General features: G+C 42.6%; 1 protein-coding gene across 1 annotated transcript in view; it reads left to right on the forward strand.

Annotated features, from left to right (window-relative positions):
• Window positions 1-17,390, forward strand: part of GRHL2 (grainyhead like transcription factor 2) — a 90,255-nt gene extending 72,865 nt beyond the window's left edge. Inside the window, exons 13-16 of the mRNA XM_040432488.1 lie at window positions 401-492; window positions 1,490-1,575; window positions 5,638-5,702; window positions 15,718-17,390. Coding sequence (XP_040288422.1) covers window positions 401-492; window positions 1,490-1,575; window positions 5,638-5,702; window positions 15,718-15,835 — 361 coding nt within the window. The 3' untranslated portion in view covers window positions 15,836-17,390. The remainder of the gene's footprint in view (window positions 1-400; window positions 493-1,489; window positions 1,576-5,637; window positions 5,703-15,717) is intronic.
• The last annotated feature ends 649 nt before the right edge of the window (window positions 17,391-18,039 follow it).

Genomic DNA, 18,039 nt, shown 5'->3' on the forward strand with positions numbered 1-18,039 from the left:
GCCAGTTATATGATTTTTGACAGTTTTCTGGCATAAATGATAATTGAAAATCTCTAAAAGTTGCAAACTTTAGATGAAAAAAAATTGTGTGTGCCGAAATGCGCAACTTTTTGGTTTTTATGCCAAAAACTACCGCGCAGGGCACAATAAATTCCCTCCATTTCTTTTAGGAGAGAATGCAGTATGGAGTGGCAGGGACACTATAGCTTTCCATTATGGCCGACTGCGCCTCTCAGGGACTATGAAAGTAAATGTTTTTGCATTTTCTATTGAACATACATAGGATTGTAGAACCTATAGAGAGTGTAGATCTTCAATAAGAGCTTGGTATGTGTTAGCCATGCACTGCCCCCTAGAGTTCATCTCGGGTATTACATCTGTCTGCTATGGTTCCCTGCAGAAGCAGTGTGCTGGTAAAGCGAATGCTCCGTCCTGTGGATGAAGACTTTGGCCCTCCTGCACCTAAGCAAGTGAAAGAAGAAAGCAAAAAAGGTAATTACGTTTTTTACTCTAATTTAGTATATTACAAAATCAAGCTTAAAACATGTAGAATGTCTAATGAGAACATATAAAGTTTCTATCTTTTTGGTTACTGCCTTCTACTGCCCCTGGGGTCAATAAGCTCTCACAATGCCATGTGATCTGTAGGGATTAACTATTATATGTTTGTGTCAGGGGTACACAAATTGTGCGTTGCACCCACAAAAATATCACTATAGGTCACCCTTAGAATTAACAGCCAGATTAATTATTATATTTCTGTGTCAGGGGTGCAAAGCTGGTGTATAGCACCCACAAAAAAATCATTATAGGTCACCCACAAAACAAACAGCCACATTCCTAACACTCTCCCTCACTACAGCTGCCTCCTTCCTGTCCCTGCACTACTCAGAGTTGATGGGCGGTGCTACACGTGATCCAGCAGGTATAGAGTCTGGGTCACATGATGCACCGGCCCATCACAGCCATGCCATTACTAGGCATGGCTGTGATGGCTTCTAAGTGCCCGCAGCTTAAAAGTTTGTGGATTGGCTGCCCTGCAGCCTTTCAAAAGCTTTATTAAATGCTCGAACACCAAACTCGAACCCAAACTTATCCAGCAAAGTTCGGGTTCGCAAAGTTTCGGTATGGACCTGAACTTTACAGTTCGCTCAACACTAGAAATGAGCAGTGTATAATGTGATGGGAAAATGAATGAAGCCAGCAAAGGAGGCAATATGGACAATCACAATACATTAGTAAGTGCTTTGTATTAACTTTCTCTACAAAATAAATGCTATTTGGTGAAGTGACACATCCCTTTAAGGGTATTTGCCCATTTCTCAGCAAGCTTCAAGTTACCCTTGTATAAGGACCTATTAACATTTTGGCAGACCGCTAATGATACCTCCTTCTTCCCTGGTTTAATTTTTTTATTAATAGTCTTAATTGTGAGATAAAGGAAATAATCTGAAGATTTCAGCCTTACTTTTTGCTTTGCTATTTTCAGTTCTACTTTATGTGAGAAAGGAAAGCGATGAGGTTTTTGATGCGTTGATGCTAAAGTTTCCTACGGTGAAGGGACTACTGGAAGCTGTGAGTATATTGTAGCTGCACGTTACCTTCTGTGTTATGGGTGGGCATCTGGTGGCACCCGGGCTGTTGTACCTAGGTTTTAGTTAAAAGACAAATCTCCATTCACAACTTGTCTATTTCACTGCATTTTGGACATGAGTCAGGAAATGAATAAATGACTGTGGCCTTGAAAAATGCAGCTGCATGCATTACAGGGGAATGGGCTGCCACTGGACCCCCAATGTGAAAACAAACAGGACATACAGCGCAGTGTTCATTTCCCATGTATCAAAAGTTTTGTCAACTGTACTTTCCAATACAGTAAAAAAATGAGGCAAAAAAAAGCGGACGGATGCACACCATACACTTTTTGGGCATCCATTGTGTCTGTGATACCCTATGGACAAATTTGGGAGATGAAGCTGCCACAAAGAGGTGTAGATGGTCGTCTATAATTCTTGCTCAGATTGGTTGACTGCTTTGCCAAGCATATTTGACATTTCCATCTCTACGGTAAAAGTGAGAGGTCTACCTGCTGTTGTCTTCCGGGAATACTTCTGACCGACACCCAGGGAACCCCAGAGCTGGCTTCAGTAGTGACTTGTGTACAGTATAGATCATATATTCCCTTATAGACAAGGCAGAGCCCTTTCCATGCAGATTATCATACAATGCAGAAGCGATGGAAAGTATACAGAACCGAACCCACACTCCTTCTGAGCATCAAGGACATTGAAGCTGCTGCTCCACGGTTTTTAGCTTGTGATTTATTTTTTTGGCAGTTTTTTTTGTGGTGTTTTTAGCAGCATTTTTAGGCTTTAAAAAAAAACAGATAACGTGTTTTCGTGAGTTTTAAAAATTTTTTTTTTTCAAGCCATGCATTTTTTGGTTGTTACAGGAAACTATGTACCCCCTAATGTTGCTTCCTCTGTAGATAGATATGAAATGGTAAAGCAAAAATAAGCTATGTAAATAGAAGGGCCAAAAAAATTAACCCTTTCGCGCCCGATGACGGTCCGGTCTTTAAACATGGAGACCGCTCGCTCGCGCGCCGGGTTTCTGCTATTTTAAATAGCAGAGACCCCCAGCACATGTATGTGATCAGCCATAAGGCTGATCGCATACATTTTCCCATTCAGATGCCATGGTCAAATGTGACCACGGCATTTTCGCAGTCCGGAAGCAGAACTTGCACACTTCCACTCCGGTAACGACTCAGATTGGGGAACCTGTTATATCTGTGAAATATCCCGAAGCCTCAAGCAGGCTTCGGAGCTTATTTCAGGACTATACCAATACAGGCCACTAGGTGGCAGCATTGTACTGGTATAGTGCAAATGAAGTCTTCAATGATGGCTATATAGCCATCAATGAACCCAATGGGCAATCTAATGATTGCTAGTTATTGTCACCCAAGGTGACTTAAAAGTGAAAAAAAGATTTAGCAAATATAAAAAAAACAAAAAAATAAATAAAAGTTCAAATCATCCGTGTGTGAAAATGCCTATACTATAAAAATATAACAATATTAAGGGCTTACGTCAAATGACGTAACGGGGAAAAAAAATGTAAACAGCCAATTTGCCATTTTTTGTCTCTTCAACTACCCAATTTTTTATTTATTTATAAAAAGTGATCAAAAAGTCGCACACACTTCAAATTGGTATCACTGAAAAGAACAGATTGTCCTGTAAAAAATGAGCCCTCACGCAGCCCCATACCCATAACTACAAAAAAGTTATAGGGGTCAGAATATGGTTATAAAATTTTTTGTTTTTTCCTCAAAGGTTTTAATATTTTTTCAGCATTAAAACGCAAGAAAAATGATACAACTGTGGTATCGTTGGAACCGCTCTGACCTGGAGAATGAAGATAACAGGTCAATTTTACCACATAGTGTACAATGAAATAAAAATAAATAAAAACCTTTTATCAGAATTGTGTTTTTTCCCAATTCTACCCCATTTGGATTTTTTTTTCCCACTACATGGTATGCAACCGTAAATGGTGCCATTAGAAAGTACAACTTGTCTCTCAAAAAATAAGCCCTCATGAGGCTATGTTAATGGAAAAATAAAAAAGTTAGGACTATGGGAAGGTGGGGAGTGAAAAACGAAAACGCAAAATGAAAAAATGGCCCGGGCCTGAAAGGGTTAAAGGTAATGTTTATAAGGCAAAAACTTCAGAAAATCTGGCAAAAAAAGGCCACATTCCAATTTTTTTTAAAAATGCTACTGACCCCCAAAAACAACATAGTAAATAAAAGCGCCACAAAAAAAAGGTGTACTATGCTTAATAATCCCTGAAGTCTTCAGTTAACATCGGGAGGTGGTGTTTTTGTATAAAAATTACAAAAAAAAAAAACTTGCAAAAGTCTTAAATGTCAAGAAAAGACTATGGGAGGATTGTATCATTTGTGTTTTTTCTATACTTCTTTTTAGGCTTGTGCTTACTGGTTTAGATAGAATGTGCTCAAAATTTATCAAAAGTCCCAGCATTACTTCATCATGAAGCGCATTTCTTTGTAAGTAGTGGATGACAGGCAGCGGTGATTGCGCCACCCCCGTCATTATACCCCTCAGATGCCGCGTTCATTGCTGATTGCGCCATCTGACAGCAATATTACACTGTAAAATAAAAAATTAAAATTAAAATCATACTTGCCCTATTTGATCGCAAAGAGCCAGCTGCCGCTATCTTGATTTGAAAATCCAAGGTGAAATCTCACGCGGCTCATGCTGTCACCACGTCGGCCAGCGTGGTGACCTCATAAGTCATCGCGCATGGGATTTTGAGCGGTATCTTCAATCAAATTGGTAGCGGCCGGCTCTTTGCGCTCAAAAGGATGAATTAAGTATGATTTATTTATTTATTTATTTATTTTACCGCCATTGAGCGAAAATAATTGATTAGTTACCGCAAAGCACGAGGAAATTCGGCTTCGCAGCGAATCGATTTTTTTCCGGAACACTTCGCTCAACACTAATCTTGATGGCTGAATTGTAGTGTTATCGGTTGCAGATTTTCGGGGCTGAAAAGCCACAAGAAATCTGCCACATCTGAACATAGCCTTCTGGGTTGTCAAGGATTTATTTTTCAAATCATCCTCCCCTGCGGAGAAATCTATGCTTACCTGTTCCCCACTGCTTCGTTCCGGATTCGGGCTATCTTCACTGGACTTCCAGTCCCAGTCTGTCAACTTCTACACAGATGGAGTCACGCGCCGCACGTGCGCCACTGCAGCTAGAGACTAGCATCAGTGGTTACTTGTGCCCAAGGGGCAGATGACCCGACATGATGAACTGTTTATGGACACATTACTGCTGAGGCCAGTCATAGACTGCAGTGGCGCAGACGGGGACCGGAAGTCCTGTGAAGACAGCTGGAAGCCATGTATCTGGAACAGAGCGGCGGGGAGCAGGTAATTATAGATTTCTTCACTGGTACCACTGGTTGAGGGGGATTTAATACTGAACCTGGAAACCCCTTTTAAAAAGTTGAGTTTGAATGATGAGTCCCTTAGGCCTCATGCACACAACCGTTGTTTTGGTCCGCATCCGAGCCGCCGTTTTGGCGGCTCGGATGCGGACCCATTCATTTCAATGGGGCCGCAAAAGATACGGACAGCACTCCGTGTGCTGTCCACATCCGTGGCTCCGTTCTGCGGCCCCGCTAAAAAAATATAACATGTCCTATTCTTGTCCACGCTTTGCGGACAAGAATAGGCATTTATATTGACGGCGCCCGTTCCGCTAATGGCAGAAGGCAACACGGGCGCCTTCCCTTTTTTTTTGCAGATCCGCAGTTTGCAGACCGCAAAAAACGTCACGGTCGTGTGCATGAGGCCTTAGTGTGTAAAGCAGCATCTGTTATATTATGTACTGCAGGTAGAGGGCAGTATAGTGCCACAAATAAACACCGATGGGGAGAATAAAAATAAACTCTCACCTGTTCCACATCTGGATGAACATGATTGCATCCACTAATGTCTCATTCACAGTCAGCCGTGTCCACAGATAGCTCATGTTCCCGTGTGGTGGACTCCGTTTCATCTGTTATTGTTGTGTTTTTTTATTTTTCCAGATATCGGAAAAATATGGTATTCCTGTGGAAAAAATTGCGAAAATCTATAAGAAAAGCAAAAAAGGGTAAGAAGATTGACCGTTTATAATAAACATAATACAAGTAACCAATTTAAGATTAAATGAAGGGTTGTCCAAAGCTGAATAATGAAATGTCGTGAGACTTTTCTTTTCTAGGTATTGGGCAGTTGTCTTAGGCCTCCTGCACACGAACGTATTTTTTTGCGGTCCGCAAAAACGGGTCCCGTTTTTCCGTGATCCGTGACCGTTTTTTTGTCCGTGGGTCTTCCTTGATTTTTGGAGGATCCACGGACATGAAAAAAAAGTCGTTTTGGTGTCCGCCTGGCCGTGCGGAGCCAAACGGATCCGTCCTGAATTACAATGCAAGTCAATGGGGACGGATCCGTTTGACGTTGACACAATATGGTGCAATTTCAAACGGATCCGTCCCCATTGACTTTCAATGTAAAGTCTGGAGTCCCTTTTATACCATCGGATCTGAGTTTTCTCCAATCCGATGGTATATTTTAACTTGAAGCGTCCCCATCACCATGGGAACGCCTCTATGTTAGAATAAACTGTCGGATATGAGTTAGATCGTGAAACCTCATTTCCGACAGTATATTCTAACACAGAGGCGTTCCCATGGTGATGGGGACGCTTCTAGTTAGAATATACTACAAACTGTGTACATGACTGCCCCCTGCTGCCTAGCAGTATCCGATCTCTTACAGGGGGCCGTGATCAGCACAATTAACCCCTCAGGTGCCGCACCTGAAGGGGTTAATTGTACTATCATATCCCCCTGTAAGAGATCAGGGCTGCCAGGCAGCAGGGGGCAGACCCCCCCCTCCCCAGTTTGAATATCATTGGTGGCCAGTGCGGCCCCCCCCCTTCCTCCCTCTATTGTAATAATTCGTTGGTGGCACAGTGTGCCCCCCCCCCGCCCCCCCCCCTTCCTCCCTCTATTGTAATAATTCGTTGGTGGCACAGTGTGCGCCCCCCCCCCCTTCCTCCCTCTATTAAAATAAATCGTTGGTGGCACAGTGTGCGCCCCCCCCCCTTCCTCTATTGTAATAAATCGTTAGTGGCACAGTGTGCGACCCCCCCCTTCCTCTATTGTAATAAATCGTTAGCGGCACAGTGTGCGACCCCCATCGGCCCCCCTCCCTCTATAGCATTAACAACATTGGTGGCCAGTGTGCGGCCTCCCATCTCCCCCCCCCCCCCCGATCATTGGTGGCAGCGGGTTACTAGCAATAGTACAATAGTAAAAGATTCATACTTACCTGGGAGCTGCAATGTTCGTGTCCGGCCGGGAGCTCCTCCTACTGGTAAGTGACTGTTCATTGAGCAATGCCCCGCACAGACCTGTCACTTACAGTAGGTGGAGCTCCCGGCCGGACACGAACATCGCAGCAGCAGGTAAGTATGAATCTTCTACTATTGTACTATTGCTAAGTAACCATGGCAACCAGGACTATAGTAGCGTCCTGGTTGCCATGGTTACCGATCGGAGCCCCAGCGATTAAACTGGGACTCCGATCGGAACTCCGCTGCCACCAATGATGGGGGGGGGGGGAAGATGGGAGGCCGCACACTGGCCACCAATGTTGTTAATGCTATAGAGGGAGGGGGGGCCAATGGGGGGCGCACACTGTGCCACCAACTAATTATTACAATAGAGGGAGGGAGGGGGGGGGGCGCACACTGTGCCACCAACGAATTATTACAATAGAGGGGGGGGCCACACTGGCCACCAATGATATTCAAACTGGGGAGGGGGGGAAGGTCTGCCCCCTGCTGCCTGGCAGCCCTGATCTCTTACAGGGGGCCGTGATCAGCACAATTAACCCCTTCAGGTGCCGCACCTGAAGGGGTTAATTGTGCTGATCACGGCCCCCTGTAAGAGATCGGGTGCTGCCAGGCAGCAGGGGGCAGTCTTGTACACAGTTTGTAGTGTATTCTAACTAGAAGCGTCCCCATCACCATGGGAACGCTTCTGTGTTAGAATATACTGTCGGTTCTGAGTTTTCACGAAGTGAAAACTCAGCTTTGAAAAAGCTTTTATGCAGACGGATCTTCGGATCCGTCTGTATAAAAACTAACCTACGGCCACGGATCACGGACACGGATGCCAATCTTGTGTGCATCCGTGTTCTTTCACGGACCCATTGACTTGAATGGGTCCGTGAACCGTTGGCCGTGAAAAAAATAGGACAGGTCATATTTTTTTCACGGCCAGGAAACACTGATCACGGATGCGGCTGCAAAACGGTGCATTTTCCGATTTTTCCACGGACCCATTGAAAGTCAATAGGTCCGCGAAAAAAAAAGGAAAACGGCACAACGGCCACGGGTGCACACAACGGTCGTGTGCAGGAGGCCTTATCCTCCCCTGCTTGCTTTAGATGTGACGCAGTAATTAAGAGAAAGGCGCTGTCCCACAAAAATATTCTACAGTTTTCTAACCAGCGCCTGGATCTGAATACTTTTGTAATTGCACGTCATTAGAAATGTATTATAGCTATTAAGTTATTAAGTGAAATCTCTGTACAGCGCCTCCTGCTGTTTACCCTTTTTCTAATTTCTGTGTCCTGCTGAGTAGTGTTGATCGTGAATATTCTAATCGCAAATTTTTATCGCGAATATCGGCACTTCGAGAATTCGCGAAGATGTAGAATATAGTGCTATAGATTCGTAATCGCGAATATTCTAGATTATTTTTTTTTCATCAGTAACCTCCCTTCTTGCTTGTGGGCCAATGAGAAGGCTGCAATGTCTTTGTCTGAGCTTAGCAACATCCCTAGCAACCAATAGGAAAGTTACCTACCCCTTACTATATAAGAACCTCCCCAGCAGCCATTTTCTGTAGTTTTTTGCAGTTCTGAGATAGCGAGCAGTGACATTGCTTTCCTCTGGATCCTATTCCTTATCCAATTACATTAGATAGATAGTTAGCTCTTATATATAATACAGATAGTCAGTGTAGGTTATATCCTGATATAGTGGAGCTGATAGGTTCCAGTGCAGGGTGTTAGGTAGTGTGATAGGAATTACTGTTTCTCCGCTGTCCATACATACATACATGCTACAGACATAGTGCTGTGATGTCACATCAATACTTAGTGCACCAATCAGTAATATCTACTCAGACCTGATAAAATGTGAAGTTGCATGGATTGCGCAAAACATATGCGATTCATTAGTGCCGATTTGCGCAATGGCGAAAATAATGACTGGAGATCATGAATTCTAGAATTTGCGAATTTATTGCGAATATTATGCGAAAAATGTGTGAAATATCGCGAAAACGAATATTGCCTATGCCGCTCATCACTACTGCTGAGATGGAAGCAAGTGGTCAGTTCCATCGACTGACACTAGATGAAGCAGACAGGACACACTCTCTAAGAAAGGACACCCTTTGTTAGATAGAGATTGCCATGCAATATACGATTTTCATTTTTTACATTAATCATGGGATAACTCATCTCAGTGCCTGCCCCGCCGCCGCCGCACACACACTGCCGCTGGCCTGAGGGGGGATTTGATACCCCGCTTCCTACGACCCATGCCGGAGTCGCGGCAAAGGTTCAAAAGAGCCGCATGCGGCTCCGGAGCCGCGGGTTGCCGGCACCTGACCTAACCCGTCAGATGAACACCGTAAAAAATAAAAACTGTGCTAAATAAACCATTTTTTTTGTCGCCTTACATCACAAAAAGTGTAATAGCAAGCGATCAAAAAGTCATATGCATCCCAAAATAGTGCCAATAAAACAGTCATCTCATCCCGCAAAAATCATACCCTACCCAAGATAATCGCCCAAAAACTAAAAAAACTATGGATCTCAGACTATGGAAACACTAAAACATGATTATTATTATTTTTTAAATGAAATCATTGTGTAAAACTTACATAAATTAAAACACTTTAAAAAAAAGTATACATATTAGGTATTGCCGCGTCCGTCATAAGTTACTCTATAAAAATATCACATGACCTAACCCCTCAGATGAACACCGTAAAAAAAGCCATTTTTTGTCATCTTACATCACAAAAAGTGCAATAGCAAGCGATCAAAGAGTCATATGCACCCAATAGTGCCAATCAAACCGTCATCTCATCCCACAAAAAATTAGACCCTTCCTTAGATAATCGCCCAAAAACTAAAAAAACTATGGCTCTCAGACTATGGAGACACTAATGATTTTTTTTGTTTCAAAAATGAAATTATTGTGTAAAACTTACATAAATAAAAAAAATTGTATACATATTAGGTATCGCCGCGTCCGTGACAACCTGCTCTATAAAAATACCACATAATCTAACCTGTCAGATGAATGTTGTAAATAACAAAAAAAAAAACGGTGCCAAAACAGCTATTTCTTGTTACCTTGCCTCACAAAAAGTGTAATATAGAGCAACCAAAAATCATATGTACCGTAAATTAGTACCAACAAAACTTCCACCCTATCCCGTAGTTTCTTAGATGGGGTCACTTTTTTGGAGTTTCAACTCTAGGGGTGCATCAAGGGGGCTTCAAATGGGACATGGTGTAAAAAAAAACAGTCCAGTAAAATCTGCCTTCCAAAAACCGTATGGCATTCCTTTCCTTCTGCGCCCTGCCGTGTGCCCGTACAGCAGTTTACGACCACATATGGGGTGTTTCTGTAAACTACAGAATCAGGGCCATAAATATTGAGTTTTGTTTGGCTGTTAACCCTTGCTTTGTAACTGGAAAAAAAATATTAAAATGGAAAATCTGCCAAAAAAGTGAAATTTTGAAATTGTATCTCTAACCTAAAGGGTTAACAATGTTTTTAAAATAAGTTTTGAATACCTTGAGGGGTGTACTTACTTCATCCATTTGAGCGCGAAGAGGCCGCCGCGGCCATCTTGCTTGAATATCCAGCGCAAAATCTTGCGCAGTGCGTGATGTTGTCATCATGCTGGCTTGCCTGGTGACGTAATATGTCACCGCACATGAGATGTCGCACGGGATCTTCAAGCAAGATGGCCGCGACGCTCTCTTCGCGCTCAAATGGATGAGAGAAGTATGATTTTTTTAAAAAATTTTTGCCACCATTTCAGGGAAAATGTATTTATTACCACGAAGCACGAGGAAATTCGGCTTTGCGGCGAATCAAATTTTCCCCTAAATTCGGATCGAAGTCCAATTCGGATACTTCAGTTTGCTCAGCACTAATTATAACACATCTACTCTGGCCCTTCACTGCTTGCCAAAAAACTTCACAAAAAGTCAACAATTCTTGGCCAAAATGTTTATTACAACCCCCAGTTTCTCTGAGGTGAACATAGGAGTAGCAGTTCGCTAAATTTTGGAAATATTTTTCAGGGATTCCTTATGGGGGCTACTGGTCTGAACAATCTACTTTGAGCCTTTAAATTAAAAAAGAATGTTTCATTCAATGTCAGCAAGCAGGGATCCTAAAAATGTTGAGGTATTGAAACACAAAGTATTCTAGAAAGTAGCATAACTTTGCAACGTCATTGTATTAAAGCTACATTTTAAACAAGATGACCATGTCTCTCTGATAATAATCCTCCCTCACCGACTGTGTATTAAAATAAAATGCTTTAAAAATGTACATATCCAATGCTTAGAAAGAGGTGGGACAGGGTTAGAAAATAGGACTGACACAGGCTGTTTGGGGTAATGCAGCTCAACCCCATTCCCTTATACAAGACTGAGCTGTAATACCAGACACAGCCTGTGGACAGAAGTGGCGCTGTTTTTGCAAGGAAGGAGTCAGCTTTGTCTAATCCTGGAAATCTCCTTTAAATGCAGGAGAATGGAAGCAACCTTTCCCAGTGTAATGTAGTGAATGACGTGCTATAGAGCATATACATATGCACAACCATCCTTCCCTTGCTAGGAAACCCCTAACACTAACCACTGAAATTCCAATGGAGTACTGAGTTTAACAGACTCCCCCTTTCAAAGTGAAATTTTTGAAAAAAATTCAAAACTTAGTGTCCCCAAACTATGACCTCCAAATGCATCATGCCTGTCTCATTAACCCCATTTTATGATCCAGCACTTGTGCATTTACATTTATAGGCAAAAAGGAACACGTCAAAAAGGCTTTGTCCTCCTTTGCAAACAAATTTTAAATTGCTCCAATGTATCTAAAGTGAAAAATAAAGCAACTTTGCAAATAGCCCTGATAAGAAATACCCTATTGTTTTGTGTCTACAGCCCATCAGGCAGACTTGTGTGTCTCCATGGTAACAGACTGCAAACAAACCTTGTGTAGTCTGATCCTGCACTCTCACGTCCTTCCATCTGCCTTCTACCTCTTGTTTACACGCATTCTGTAGGTTAGCAAGAAGTAGTGGTCAGGTGGACATATGAGAGCTGCATCCGACTACACAGGATTTATTTGTAGTCTGTAACCATGGAGACAAATAGCTCTGTGGACATAAAAGAGTAGCAGTTTTTAAATAAAAAGGATAGAGAAAGGAGAGCATCACAGGTAGGACTGTTAGGGCCCTTTCACACGGGCGAGAATTCTGCACGGGTGCAATGTGTGAGGTTAACGCGTTGCACCCGCACTGAATCCGGACCCATTCACTCCAATGGGGCTGTGCAGAGGAGCGGTTATTTTCACGCATCACTTGTGCGTTGCGTGAAAATCGCAGCATGCTCTATATTGTGCGTTTTTCACGCAACGCAGGCCCCGTAGAAGTGAATGGGGCTGCGTGAAAACCGCAAGCAAGTGCGAGAGCGGTGCGATTTTCACACATGGTTGCTAGGTGACGATCGGGATGGAGACCCAATCTGTATTATTTTCCCTTATAACATGGTTAGAAGGGAAAATAATAGCATTCTTAATACAGAATGCTAAGTAAATTAGGGATGGAGGGGTTAAAAAATAATTAAACTCACCTCATCCACTTGTTCGCACAGCCCGGCTCACCTTCTTTCTTATTCTTTGAGGACCTGGGAGAAAAAAGACCTTTGGTGACGTCACTGTGCTCATCACATGGTCCATCACATGATCCATCACCATGTGATGAGCGCAGTGACGTCGCCAAAGGTCCTTTTCCTCCCAGGTCCTCAAAGAAGAAGAAAGAAGATGAGCCGGGCTGCGTAAACAAGTGGATGAGGTGAGTTTAATTATTTTTTTTATTTTTTAACCCCTCCATCCCTAATTTACTTAGCATTTTGTATTAAGAATGCTATTATTTTCCCTTAAAGCCATGTTATAAGGGAAAATAATAAAATCTACACAACACCTAACCCAAACCCGAACTTCTGTGAAGAAGTCCGGGTTCGGGTCTGGGTACCAAACATGCATTTTTTTTTGCGCATTTTCCCGCAACACACACCGCATCTTTTTCCACAACGCCCGTGTGAAAGAGACCTTAAGATAGATGAAACTAATTGGCGAAGACAGCCTCTCACCTTGTCCTGTTATGTAAAGAGCACAACAGCTGTAGCATGCGTAGAAGGGATTGTCTTGGCTGCTACTCACCGTCCCTCTGGTCAGGGTAGTCCAAATAAAAATTTGGTAGCTAGGTGAAAGGAAAATATGGCACCTGCTGGCAACGCTGCGAAGGAGGACAATCCAGGATATAGCGAGGATTACTGTATTGGTGGATCCCTTCGTCAGTTAAGGCTGCTTTCACATCTGCGTTTTCCTCTCCGGTTTTGATATCGTCAATGGGGACTCAGCATTCCGTTCCGGTTTGTTTGTTTGTTTTGTTCCCATCCCGGAAACAAAACGGCTGCAAGCAGCATGGGAAACTGAACAAGCTGGATCCGGCACCAAAAAACCATGTAAGTCAACGATGCCGGATCAGTTTTTTTCGGACACGGAAAAACTGGATCTGAAGCCCATGGATTTACATGGTTTTAGTGCCGACTCCGGTTTGTTTCATTTTCGATATTATACAATCGGATCCGTTCTCAACAGATGCAGCTGGTTGTATTATTAAAACGTATGCGTTTTGCTGTGGTTTTGATATCCCCTGCAGGATCTCAAAATGGGATGTAAAAGCAGCCTAAGGCCTCATGCACACAACTGTATGTATTTTGCGGTCTGCAAAAAATACGGATGGCATCCGTGTGCATTCCGTATTTTGCAGAACGGAACAGCTGGCCCCTAATAGAACAGTACTAATCTTGTCCGTAATGTAGACAATAATAGGACATGTTTTTTTTTTTTTTTGCGGAACGGAAATACGGACATACGGAAACGGAAGGCACACGGAGTACCTTCTGTTTTTTTTTGTGGACCCATTGAAATTAATGGTTCCACATATGGTCCACAAAAAAAACATAATGGACACGGAAAGAAAATATGTTCATGCGCATAAGGCCTAAAATACACCCTTTTAAGTATGCATTACAGACAGCTTAAGGCGACAGGCGACATGCTTAAGGCGACATGCACAAGAACGTTGTTTGGTTCCGCATTCGAGCCGCTTTTTTTGCGGCTCGGTCGCGGACCCATTCACTTCAATGGGACCGCAAAAGATGCGGACAGCACTCCGCAAAAAAAAATAATTTCCTATTCTTGTGCGTTTTTCAGACAAGGATAGGCATTGTTACAATGGATCCGCAAAAAAACGGATGCCATACGGACGTCATCCGTTTTTTTTTTTGCAGACCACAAAAGACATACGGTCATGTGCATGTAGCCTAAAAGGGAGTTTTGGCAGTAGAACACAATACAAAAAAGTGGGCGTGGGGGGCTGCCAAAACTATTTTTTAACCTGCTTGTAATGTATACTTACCAATGGTGTGTTATACCTGACGAAGGGATCAGTACGATCCCAAAATGCGTTGTTTTTCCGCCAATCCAGAAATCCTCGCTATATCCTGGATTGTCCTGTGCCTGTACCAGGCCCTGGCTACCAGACTGTTAATTAGCGGCATTTGTAAAATTGCTTCATTTTTAAAATGCACACGGAGTGATAAAACGGTTGCAAACGTGTCCGTAACTTGTCAGTGTTCCTATCTCATGACTTTTTTTTTTCATTGCAAGTTTTCAAACTATGTTTTTTTTTTTCTTTTCTTTTTGCAGTAAAATTCCTAAAAGTATAATCCATGTGAGATTTTTTTTTACTGGGCTGAAACTACTCAGCACTACTCTGACTCATACAGTAAGGGGAAGTGGAGCACAGCGGTTTGTCAAACAACGGCTGTATATTTACACAGGAATACAATGTTATGGTCATATCGGTGCTCAGAGTATAAATAGTGAGTCACTCCGAGCTGAAATATCTACTTTATAATGCTCGTGACATCAGGCCACGCTTATCAGCGTCATCAAAACAGAGCAAAGGCGAGCAGCTATCTGTCACCATGGAAGGGGCGCTCCGTGATGCAGCAGGAGCGGAATGTGTTGTACAGAACCGTGCACATCGTTTTTAATAACTTTCTGCATATTTGAGAACGTATAGACTTGCTTTACAATTTTAAATGTTTGTGGCAAAACATAGCCGAGGGGTGAGGCTTTTTGCCTCTTTTATGACCATTGGACTTTGCAGTATGGCCTCATGCACACGGCCGTTGTGCGGCCGTTCCGTGCATTGGGGACCGCAATTGCGGTCCCCAATGCACGAGCAACATCCATGCAGCAGGCCAGACCCATTCAAGTTGAATGGGTCCATGTCATATTTTTTTGCGGTGCGGAACCACAGAAAGAAACACCACGGAAGCACTCCGTAGTGCTTCCGGTGTTCCGTGACTCCGTTCCGCATCTCCGGAATTGCGAACCCATTCAAGTGAATGGGTCCGCAATTTGGTGAATATGGATATTAGGTGGGAAATGACTACATGAACAACAGTTAGCAGATGACAAGAAAGTGCAGTGTGACCATTTTTTTAGACTCATTTGCCTAGGTACCAACAGCACCACTAATCCCAACAACAAGGGACTAACCCCAGTTCTTGGGATTAGTGCTCGAACCCCAAGAACTGGGATTCTAGACGGAGAATGGACCACTGTCGCCAGACTCCCACTGGTACATTTCTACGCTCTAATTGTCATGTGAAAACCCAGCACTTCCGTACATGTAATGAATGTGTTTCTGGTCTTTTCTTAGCATTTTGGTGAATATGGATGACAACATAATCGAGCACTACTCCAATGAGGACACCTTCATACTGAACGTGGAAAGCATGGTGGAACAAGGCTTCAAGATCACACTGACAGAAATATAACCCCCCGCCCCTCCAGCCAAACTGATGCCTGATGGGGAGGAATATCCATGGACAGAGAACTGTTCTCCTGCAATTCCTGCCCCACCAGAGACATTTAGAAAAGTTCTAATTAGTACCTAGGACTGCGAATGCAAGCTTCGATATCTGGTCCACGTAGTAAAAAAAAAGACTGAGAAACCATAGTTCTATTGGTATTATGCTATTATACAAGATGGAGTCTCCTTGACCGAAAGCATGATTTCTTGATGATCTTCAGAAGCATCACCTTCTCAAAAAGAGATTCCAATTCCATATGCTGGAAGAAGAGGGGGATTATAGATGATGTAAATGACTTCCGCAATCATCAAGGAAGGTTCTATGCAGTATCTCCCGAGTCTACAGCAATGTGGTGAAGGCACGTGGACCTAGTGACATGGTCTTGTGCAATTTTTTTTATTGTGCTGTAGATCAACTGGTTTTAAACTGAATGTACAAAAAGTATTTTGTAAGTAATCTAAAAAGTGATTTTTTTTATCGCAATGTACAAATTATTTTGTAAAGTGCAATATTATATTTTACATTTTTGTTATTTTCTTTGTTTACTGCCACAATGGTGAACCGTCTTCTTAAAAAAAAAAAAAAAAAAACCCTCGGTAAGGGTAGGTAAGTCTATCGTAATGGGGGAGGCTCATGAAACCTATCAAAGCGCAGCTTTTATTTCCTAAGCTGCTGACTGCTTGCTATAGGCAGCAAGGCTTGCTTTTGGGTGAGTGCTGATAAATGAGGTCCTATGTCTACCCCTAAGCTTCCACCATACAGATGACATAATCTCCCCCCTAATCTTGCGTGTCTTTGTGTGATTGTTTGCTCAGTCTACTCGTGCTTACCGTAACCTGAGCGTTTAGGGCAAGAAACATGTAGAGGCAGCCCCTTGTAGAGTAGATAAAACTTCCTGCGATCACTTCAGTACATCTACCTGTACTCAAATAGTGGTCACCTAATATGCTATTAGGAAATTTTAAGGTTTTGGAAGGAGCCGGTCTAATATCTCATTTTGGAGAACCCGACATATTAGTGCATTATATAGACGGCTCATTGATTTCAGTGGGGACTGTGTAATGCTTCATTTCCCCTGCGGTGGCGCTGTAGAATACTGGCTGACGATTCCTCCGCAGATCATGGTTGATCGCTAAGGGTGTGAGCAGGAAGATGCCCCGTGAGCCGCTGATTGTCGAGGAGTCTTCTAACTGGATCAAAGCTGGTAACCCTTAAAAGGACTCATCATCGAGAGTACTCTAATAAAGGGACGGGGGGCTATATAAATCTTTGATTATAAGGGGAACGTTATCTATTTTGCAGTAAGAGTATGTGCTTGAATACCTTCCATATTCTCATCTCGAATCATTCAAATGTTAATGAACATTGTGGAGTTTGTACATAGATGTGTAGTATATGACTGGAACTATTGTATTTGTATCATTCTGGTGAATGTGAGACAGCTGGACAAATGTGCTTTTTTTCCCCTTAAAAAAAAAAAATATATAAATATATATATATAAATGGAAGGAATGGCAGCGCCAAATATCAAAAGGTACATCGGGTGCTATATCCCAGGGTGTAACTTCTTACCCAAAAATATAGTAGAAAATGGACAGCATTTCCAGTAGAAAATCGTGATTTATTGGCCCATGTGGGACAGTGAGGCAACGTTTCGGCTCAGACACAGAGCCTTTCGAAAAGGCTCTGTCTGAGCCGAAACGTTGCCTCACTGTCCCACATGGGCCAATAAATCACGATTTTCTACTGGAAGTGCTGTCTGTTTTCTAATATATATATATTTTGTATATTACTTTTTACACCCGTGCTTCCAAACCGAATTATATGATTGTAAATTTGATGGATGATATTTCTGTATTGTTGGTTCATAGGTGATTGAAGAATCAGGTTCTGGACACTATGGAACAGATTTGCCCATAACTGGATGTATCAGAGATGTTTTAGCCTTTTGGGACTATTTTATGAATTTGACATGTAGGATACACTCCTGTTGTAGTAAAATGTCTTTAAAGCAATATAACTTATTTAAAAAGCTAACCTCTGCTCTGTCATGTATGAAGCAGGACCTTAAGGCTTCCATTTTCCGTTACAATAAAGCTTCATCTTTTTCTTGTTACAGATTGTGCAAAAATTTGTCATATTTCGGGTTAGGGCTTGGGCTGTACGGA

This window comes from Bufo bufo, chromosome 5, assembly GCF_905171765.1.
Source record: "Bufo bufo chromosome 5, aBufBuf1.1, whole genome shotgun sequence".
NCBI lineage: Eukaryota > Metazoa > Chordata > Amphibia > Anura > Bufonidae > Bufo > Bufo bufo.